Below are 9,756 nucleotides of genomic sequence, written 5' to 3'. Positions count from 1 at the left end.
AACCCCCCCCACCCGCCCCCCCCGGGGGGGGGGGGGGGGGGATCACAATATTAAAAAAAAAAATCATAATTTTCACACATACACAGTCCTCTTGAAAGTCTCCAATGAAGGAGACCCCCCAGCTTCCTTGGGCAGTCTATTCCACTGCCTCACTGCTCTAACTGAAGGAAAGTGGTTTCCTGACATCTAATCTAAATCTACCTCCCTGGAATTTGTAGCCATTGCTTTATAGCCCTACCTTCTGCATCAAGGGAGAGCAGCTTTCATTCTTCTTTATGGCAGCTGTGCAAATATTTGAAGACTGATATCATGTTCCTTTAATCTCCATTCTTCCAAGCTAAACATAACCAGTTCTCTCAACCAGTCCTCCAACAATCTGCCTTCCCACACTTTTTGCTTGGGTCCCCCACACCTGAGCCCTTCTCCAGCTTCTCCACCTCCTTCTTACAATGCAGAGCCCAGAACTGGATGCAATACTCCAGATGAGGCTTAACTAGAGCTGAGTCAAGTAACGCTGTCACTTTCCATCTTTTATACCCAATACTCCTTCCAATACAGTCCAAGAGCACGAGCCACAGAGTGAGAGCAGCAGTGTTTTCAGCTGCTGCCCGTCAGCACAGACTCTTGTGGGAGGCCCATCCTCATGCTAAGAGCTGGGACATGAGATCATTGTCAACATCTGCCATGATGATTAATGCCCCAGGAGGCTCCAAGGCTCCTGTCAGATTTTTGGAGTCTCTCGAGCTGAGCTTAGTGACTTCACATGTGCTTTGCCCATGAGAGGGATGCAATGCTTTCTGCTCAGGCTGGTAATGCCTGAAGGGACAGCCTTAAGCTGCTGAGTCTGGGCGCCTCCCAATCTTGCCCCCACCACCTTAGGATCTGGCCCCAATTGCTTCTGATTCAAGGGTCCTTTATTAAAGTCGCATTTCTACAATCACAATACCAAAATTGCAACACAGACTGTCATGCAGTTGCTTCTAGCAATATATCTGTTGTATCAATGTGGGCTAGGACAAACTGAGTCAAGGTAACAGCATATGTACAAATGCATATGCACACCACTTCCATGGAATCAAAGCTACTTTCCTGTGTCTCATAGGCCTAATACAGCTCACAGCTGAGGGGGAGTCTCTTTTCATGAGTCAGCAACAGGCCAATACAAGCTTGCCAGTGGCCAGGGCTGGCATCCCAGCAATGACCTCAGAGTTATGCAGCCACAGATTAGGTGTTACTCTCTAGTAAATAGCTGGCATCTCTAAGGGCAAAGATACTGCTATGCAACTGGCTCCATACCTGTCACTAAATACAGAACGTTGTACGTTTCGCCATTCACTGCCTGGACCTCATGCACCCCAATTTTCTTGTAGTGGTACTTGTTGTGGAATAAGGGTGCCTTCTTCTGGTTGATGGGCTGTACTTTGTCCTCCACCTCAGGGTAACCGTCGGCTATTCTGAAGGTCTCGGAAGGAGTTCTTTCTGAAGAACACTAAGTCAAGAAGACAACCTACTGTCAAGACCACCCAGACTCACAGGGTGCGGTCAGAAATAAAGACATGGGAACCTGAACAACACAGGGCTGGACACAGGGGGTTAATTTGGGACCTATGCACTATTATGGCAGCACATGAGGGCCATAAAAAGCCCCTCAGCCACTGGAGGAGAAACCCCTCCAACACAGGTAAGGCAGCTTTAGGATGCTCAGCATCATGTGCATGTTGGTGCGTAGGAACAGAAGCTAGAGAAGGCGTAGACCATAATGCCGGCTATTCCAGGCAGCACCACAGCCCAATCAGGTTGAATGGCCATAATTAAGGGGTGTCCGATAGGTTATACCTACCACCCCACCTGGGCTGCCAGGCATGCATTTTGGTCCCAATGGGGGGGAAATCCTAAATCATACTCCAGGCATCTGTCACTGGCCCCAGATTTCATCAGAAGGGCATTAACTGACTGGTAAAAGCTCTATGGAAAACATGGGGCCCAGGAGGGATGCTGCCCCCCCCCCCCCCCATGGCTACAGACACCCCAAGGGGAGATGTCCTTCCTGACCCCCGTTTGTGTATATACCAGTGCCCTTGAGGCCCTGATCACATAGTGACCATTTTCACTGCTGCAGAAAATGCCATACCTTCCCCATGCACTGCCCTGAATGCAGTGGGAACACTGGTTCTCAGCCATCTGCCCCTTTATTTTGCATCCTTTGCTCATTGGGCTCACTAGACTATAGCAAAGCTTCTTTGTTACCCCATCTCCTAAACAAACACAATGAAAGCCATAGAGATGCATCTTCTCTCCCCTTCCATGCCTCAAAAACCCCTAGAGCATTGACATCAATGGATCAGCATCCCTAGGATAACACATCTACCTTGTCTAGCCTGCCCTATATGAGGATCTCCAAACCCACTGCAAGCATAAAGGATATTCATAGCACCACTTCTCCTGGCCAAGAAGGAGAATACATACTGATGTATTCAGTATCCCCATATTATATAGGGCAAAATGGAGATAAGGTGATTTGACCAGGGTCACTCAGTCTGTGGTAGACAGGAATAGACCCTGGTTCTCTTGCTCCCAGCAGCTTTTGGGATATGACCATCCACCTGGATAGGCAGCTGATGTTTACCTGTCCAGGCCGGAAACTTGGGAGGGGCTCATTGTAGCCTTTGAGTTTTGATGTCTGGAACACGCGGTCAATCTCACCGATGGAGTAGATGCACACAGCAGAGTCCCCCCTATGGGAAATATGATAAACAGCAGGTCAGGGGGCAGTAACCAGCTATGGCTCAAGGTTTCAGCTAGAATGGGAGAGCCTATGGCACACTGACATGCATAGTTTCACATATATCCCAGATGGAAGTCAACTATAGAGCAGGGAAGGACAAAACAGAGGACCCAACCTCTATATTAGTGAAGTAAGTCTACAGTGCAAGAAATCCCAAGCTTGAAATCATGACACAGGCAAAACTCCCACTGATAGTGAAGACTGAAGACTTCAGGACTGTGCTTAGCACATAGATACTTTACCATCTCTCTTCCCCTCTAGAAGATCTAGCTTAGTACTTTTATGGCCTCCATTACTGGACTCCTTTTAATATATTCTCTTCTTTACAGGGCTGCTGTGGAGGTGGAGGAGCCCAAGCACCACAGCATTGCTGCTATATGTAAAGGTTTGCTGCAGTACCGAGATGCTGCCCCTGCATCCGTGAATCCCCAAAAAAGTGTACAGCTGCCTTGGAGAAGGCAAAAGACACGATATGCTTGAGACAAGGTGGGAAAGAGCAACCAGTACATGCAAAGCCCCAAATCCTGCCAGATGCTCAGCATTCCCAGGGAGATGAATGCATTCTGCCCTTCTCACAATTAGGCCCCTTCAGAGAAGGTGGGAGGAATGAAGCTATGGGAGGGAATCAGAAAGCTGATGCCTCCTGCATCTCCTTCAGCGATGGTGTGACGGAACATGCTTTCTAGGGACCAGAACCTGAAATGCCTGTGAAAAAATCCCACCTCCAGGTTCTGCCGAGGCAACCCACGCCTACAGAGACTTACCAGGAGTTTGTGAAGAGCCCGTAGACTCTTGTTTCCTTCCAGGTTTCTTCTGAAGGGACAATGAAGATGTCCTGCAGGCTGTTGAAGTTCCCCTTGGTGGCTGGGTCAACACAGGCCAGCGTGGACTTCAGGAAAGTTGTCCACTTGGAAGAAGAGAGGGAACCACTGCCCCCTCTGTCTCCCTGTGGGCAAGCAGAGAATCAGAGCCCATCCACAAGGGGAGTGTGGGATGGCAACACTGCCCCTCATGCTCAGGCTCAATCCACCCAAGTCCCAATTAGCAGCTTCACAACCCTCAGGAGAAGAAGCGCCCTAACAGCCCTGGGGGACTGGGCAGTGTTGTCGTCTTCCTTATACAGATGGGTAACTGGTGCCTGGAGACACCAAATGACTTGCCCAAGATCACACAGGAAATCTGTGACAGAGCAGGGAACCAAACTCTTATATGTCCCAAACTAGCTCTCTGATGACAGGATTGTCCTTCCACTCACAAGAGAGCTACCTTTGCCTTATGCCTAGTGGGATCATCAGAAGTCAGGGTGCAGCTGCAAGTGAAAAATAACTACAAGGCTCCCTCTACTTACGGTGGGAAGGGTCACCAAAGGCAGTGCAATGTGTGTGATAGAAAGGAACTTCTTGGGCACTGCCCCTCATCATCTCCCCAACATTTGGAATCAGCTTGAAGGAGCCTCCTACCAAGGGCCTGAGAAGCTCCAGCTCCCACCCAGCTTCCTCTGAACCCCATTCTCCCTCCATCTCCAAGCCTCACTTGTAATGGCAGGTGCACCCTCATTGCTTTCCTCATCTCCCAGGCGCAGGCACATTTGTGCGGGCAACACAATCGGCTTAACCGGCTGGCATCTCTAACTCACCCACCATGTCCTGCCTGCTCCATACCTTACACAGCTGTGCCACTCTGGAGACCAGTAATGGTGCCTCGGGGCTCTTGTCGGGGTTGTCCTCCCGAAAGAAATAGTAGATTTTGCCATCGTAGGGTGTATCTCGCTGGATGACAGTGCCCTTGATGAACTGCGGGTCTGCAAGGCAAGAGCCATGAAACCATAAGGGCCAGGCAGACATGTCTGGAGACTAAACTCCTGCTGCAAGGCCACTCAGAGGAGCACCACAAGGGAACAGAAGCAATGACTCCCACATGAAACCAGCCAGCCAAGCTCTTTGTCTGCACTGATAAGACACATGGTGGAGAGAAGGGAGAATAAAGAGCTGCCTCTGGATCCAGCAGGTTGCTGCTTCTTATGACTTTAGAGATCAGTTCAGCTGAGTTCTGAGGCCGGTTAGCTCCAGAGGCAATTTGGTCTGTTAATGCATCGGGGACAAAAAAGAAAACCCACAACCACAGCATGGAAAGAAGTCCCAGCAGGAGAGAGGTCTTTTGCACAAGTTGTTTGTGTGGAATTGGAACCACCACAAGCACTGTGGGCCTTAAGACAGGCCTATTAATATGCATCTCCCGTTCCATGAAGTCATCCAAAGGTACACCCTGCGCTGGGAGTGGAATTTTGTGACACCTGAGCCTCATTAGCTCATGTCCCTGTGGTGAGGAGCATGGCCCGATTGCGTTTGGCACCCTGGTACTCTGGAGGAGTCTCCTTTATTGGCTTCTGCCCTCGTTTCCTCCTCCCTCGAGACATTTTGCACTTGCTGTCCTTTTCTTTCTCCTAGTACTTTAGCTGTGCAGAAATCCCATTGCCCCAAAGCTGCAGGTTTCCCTCACCTTCCAGTATCTCCCAGCCAAGCACCACTTGCAATGCTCAAGGGAGAGGCCCAGAGCCAGGGGTACGTGAAAGTGTAATGTGGAGGCCCCCTCATCTTTCCCCTCCACTCCAATCCTCTCTGTTAACAACCCTACCTGCCTCCCCCACTGCTAGTCTCCTCCTCACTCCTGATCCACAGGGAGAAAAAAAGTCAGGTGGGAAAAAACACGACTCTCCCCTTTACATGAAAAACAGCAGCTGGGGAGGAGGATGTCTTCCAGATTTCGATGAATGACAAGGCTCATGGTGGAGGAGGAAGAGCCTCTAGGTTCTACAAACACCATCTCAACCACCTGGCTCTGAATGGAAGTTCGGCTCCTGCTGTCGCCACCAACGGAAAAGAAATTGCAGCCCCACAGGTCTCTTAAGCAACTGCATTTCCTTCCACAGTCATACAGGAGACATGGTGTCCAGTTTCTTCAGCAGTTTTTTATTTTCTAAATAGTTACTTCTGTTCCAACACTGACCAACCTCAAGGAGGAAGAATTCTACCCTTAGCCCCAAGGCTTGAGTCAGAGGTTTGCTATGTTAGCAATGAGTCCAGGCGGCAGAGGGATGACTTGCCCAATACACTTACTGCTAGAGAAGCTCAAGCAAGTTTGTTTTCCTCCTTGCTAACCAAGTCTGAGCCAAATGGAATATGAAAGTTATTGCTCTCACGAGCATTGCCCAGGGCACTATGCTGATCAGTGTTGTAGGCCAGAGGCCAGGAGTCAGCAACCTATGCCCTTCAAGCTAGATCTGGCCTGTGGAGCCATTGGATGTAGCCTGCGGACATGGGGCATCAGCAGCCTGAAGCAGCAGAAGTTTCCCCCCCGGCAGGGGCAGACAGAAGCAACAGCAGTAGGGGCAGATGGGTCCTTGTGCCCACCCAACCATGATCTGAGTTGGGTTGTTCCAGCCTGAAGACCAGAGGTTATCAACAGGCACTGAAGACAGCAGGTTGGCAAATGTTTCGACTCCCTCTGCGCTAGTATACAGCCAGCCTCCTTAGGATTGCTCTGATGCCCCAAGCAACCTAGCATTGTTGTGTGGAAGCTACTTTGCCTCCACGGTCCTCTCCCAAGCATGCAGTGCTCTACCTAAGGAATTCTCCCCGATCCCTTGTGATGCAACCGTGGCTACTGTAGGACCCTAGATTGACCTACAGAGGATGTGGGGGGGAGCTAGAATTAACCCCTATGGGTGAGATAGGTGAGGGAAAGGCAGGGAGATGTGGTCAATAGCCTTACATTCCCAATTCATCTCCCCACTGGGATAAGTTAGAGAGTCTCTGAGAGTCCTCTGTCATACTCACTCTGCATTGCTGTGTCACTGGTGTACAGCTCCCCAGACCCTCGGGCCCGGCGGAAACGGGGTATTTTCCCATTGTACAGGTGCTTCTTGTGGGTGGAGTAGATGTCTGTGCCTGTGGGAAGGGAAGGATCACATCCAGTCAACTGCTCTTTCAATGTTTCCCTCTACTGGTTTAGCCTTGATAGAATATGCCAAACCAATGGTCCTCAAGAACAGTTCTTTGCACCCTCCCCACTCCCTCCCACCCACCCATGTGTAAGTACCATGTGGAGGAGGTTTACCCTGCATCAGCCAGTCAGCCAATGGGTCTCCTATCCCTACCACCCCGCTAGTCAAAACGGTCTAGCCACTAGCATAGAAAAAAATTTTCATGGCCCACCAGGCCTACCATGGCCTCCATGCTGGAACTACCTACAAGAAGACCAGTAAAGGACAGATGCAGCAGCTGTTTTGCTCTGGACTCTTGGGCCAGACTCAGAAATCGATTCCTCTCAGAAGAGGAAGGAAGTAAATGAAGATAGCCTTTACCGATAGCTCTCATTCCCCATTATGTGGACATGGAGGGGAGAGGCAGATGTACAGAGGGGACCACACCACCACACTAGAGAGAGGTCTTAACATCACCTTCAGACTAGGAATAGAGCAAGTTTCCTGTCCCACTGCCACTTTCTCCCTTGTGCCTAAGCAAGGCCTAGTGCCAAGGGATGGAGAGAAGACCAGGGCCCTAAAATGAGGAGGTGAAAAGAAATTTGAATCCAGAAAGCCATTCCAGGACTGTGGTGCTATAGGCTGAAGAGATGCAAGTGCTTGTACTTACCATCAACAAGGACGAGGGCATTCTGACTAGGAGTAAAAGGAGCCAAACCCCTCCCGTCTCCTGCAAAGCTCTTCTGATGATTTTCCTTGGGATGGCAAAGAAAATAATTAAGTCACCACCTGCCACAGGTGTTCTGCCAAAGAAAATAGCCACCTCTTGTTTCCCATCTGCAAGATGAATGCACAAACACCACATATCCAGTGTCCCCTCTAGGGAGCATGGAGAGCAAAGCTGCAGTAACACCTGCGCATACTTTGGCCGGGAATGTTCCATTCAACACCCAGCTGGGCTAACAAGCCAGGAAGCTCAGCAAAATTCATGTTTCCTGTGAGACAAGGTATCACCCTGCACCTGTGAGGTTCTCATGTCAGAGAATCCAACATGCATCACAGCGAGCCTGGAGAAAGACTGTTCATGGAGGCAAATGTGTTGACTAAACCAGTGTTTGCCATGAGTTCCCGTCACCGCTCAGAGTTACACTGTGGTCCTGTTCTCTGGTACAGACCAAACTTCTCTGCCAGGAAGGGATCATGGATTTGGTGATAGATTACAAAAAAAAAAGAGCTCAAGACAGAAAGGGCTCTGAAGTCTTACAGAAAACTTTATGAGGGAAGAGGAGTGTGATCAACACCCACTTTGTACAGGCTGGGCAAGAGTGGAGTGATTTGCTCTGATCACAAGACAAGTAAGCGGACACAGAACCTGGGTCTCCCATCTCTTTGTCCAGCATCTTCCCCACCAGGCCATAGGTAAAAGCAAGCACCTGGGAGTCAGGACTCTTGGGCTCTCTTCCCACCTCTGGCAGCAACCCTTCTGTGCCACCTCCCAATCTGTGCTATAGCCTCGAAGTACACTGAGACACTAACCTGGACCTGGTGGAGAAGACATGAGCAAAGGCTGAGAAGAGCTAGGTTCTCCTTTCACTAGCCTGAAGTAGTAAAAGGGAGCAGAATTAAACCTGACTTACCCAGTGCCAGCAGGTGGGTTGGCAGGAGTTTGTCCCACACACTAGAATCCCATCATTGACCTTGTCAATGAACGTGAGGTAATTGGCTTGGTCATCCTGGAAAAGAAAGGCAAAGGTGAATGGTAGATACCCACCTACTCCAGGCCCAACCCTTGGACCACTGGCAGGCACATACTCCATGTGGGTTGCTAATGCCTTTCATAAATCATCTAGTCTCATTTACTGTACCAAGGAATTTACTTGGGGAGAACAAATCACTATCCATGTGTCCCAGACTAGGCCCTACTCTCAAGTCCAGAGCTAACCTAATCTCCTATTTAGACATTTCATATCAACACTCAGTTTTACATAAATATTCCTTACACTAATGAAATCTAGGTCTTCCATCCATCACCATCTCAATAAATGATAGCCCTCTTGATCCCTCTTACCAACAGCCTCCCTGTCTTAAACCTATGTTCTCTGATCATGGTTTGTTTAACCAATCTCCAAGTGGCTCCCTTTCGGCTCCATCTTATCTGAGGCCCTAGCCCTAAATGGGACAGCAACCCTACAGCAGCTCAGGGAAGCCTCATAATATCCCTCAATGTGATCAATCCACCCAACTAGACCTCCATACTTACACAGTGTTCTGACGGTTTTCCGGGGAAGAAGTCCTCCTGGAAAAGGAAGAAAGAGCCTCATTTTAATTCATTCCCTCTCTGAATATCTGAATGTTAACTGCCAACATTGACTAAACACTCTGAGCCCACATGCCACCCACTGTCTCAGCCAGAAAGGAAGACCAGTCGGTTGTGTATCCATGGCAGAGTAATTAGCCATTGAAATCCAGCACTTCCCATATGGTTCTCACATGGGAACTGGTCATTCAAAGCACATGAGCAGCAGGACTATGTAAGGATGCATGTCCAGGTCCTGAGGGATAAACTGAAGTGAAATCTGGTCTTTCCGGAAGTGGGGAGCTCTAGGATGAGTACTTGGAGGTGCTGGATGGATCAGGTCAAGCCACTTTCAGAGGCATTTTGGGACCAAGGCTGCTGGGAAAGGCTCAGGTCATTGAGAGGTGGGTATCAATGGTTGGGTGCAAAAGAGAGATGGAGGAGGTGCTGGAGCTCTCAGAGCTATCCAGGCTTTTGAACATAGGAACACAGAAGGGGGAGTTTGTGCTTGGCACATGAAAGACCAAAGCAGGAGAAAGGTAAAAAAACCTTCCACCCTCATACACCCTTCTCCCCACCTCATGCCATCTCTGGAACCCTTGTCCTCCCACTTCCAACTGGGAAGGCCAGAAGAGTGACATCCTGGTAGCTTTGCCCTTGAGGACTGCTCTCCCTGTACCCAGTGACAGCCCC

At 49.6% G+C, this 9,756-nt stretch overlaps 1 protein-coding gene across 1 annotated transcript in view; it reads right to left on the bottom strand.

The window, feature by feature from the left end:
* The window catches only part of SEMA7A (semaphorin 7A (John Milton Hagen blood group)), a 42,058-nt gene that overhangs the window by 3,929 nt on the left and 28,373 nt on the right, over positions 1-9,756 (bottom strand). The window contains exons 3-10 of the mRNA XM_006020286.2: positions 9,028-9,063; positions 8,405-8,500; positions 7,438-7,522; positions 6,622-6,732; positions 4,447-4,586; positions 3,550-3,731; positions 2,627-2,735; positions 1,297-1,489 (exon numbers count right to left, since the gene is read on the bottom strand). Coding sequence (XP_006020348.1) covers positions 1,297-1,489; positions 2,627-2,735; positions 3,550-3,731; positions 4,447-4,586; positions 6,622-6,732; positions 7,438-7,522; positions 8,405-8,500; positions 9,028-9,063 — 952 coding nt within the window. The remainder of the gene's footprint in view (positions 1-1,296; positions 1,490-2,626; positions 2,736-3,549; positions 3,732-4,446; positions 4,587-6,621; positions 6,733-7,437; positions 7,523-8,404; positions 8,501-9,027; positions 9,064-9,756) is intronic.

The sequence above is a fragment of the Alligator sinensis genome, unplaced genomic scaffold (assembly GCF_000455745.1).
Source record: "Alligator sinensis unplaced genomic scaffold, ASM45574v1 scaffold1097_1, whole genome shotgun sequence".
Classification (NCBI taxonomy): domain Eukaryota; kingdom Metazoa; phylum Chordata; order Crocodylia; family Alligatoridae; genus Alligator; species Alligator sinensis.
Note: the sequence above shows the minus strand (reverse complement) of the source record. Positions and strands in the feature narration are given on the sequence as shown.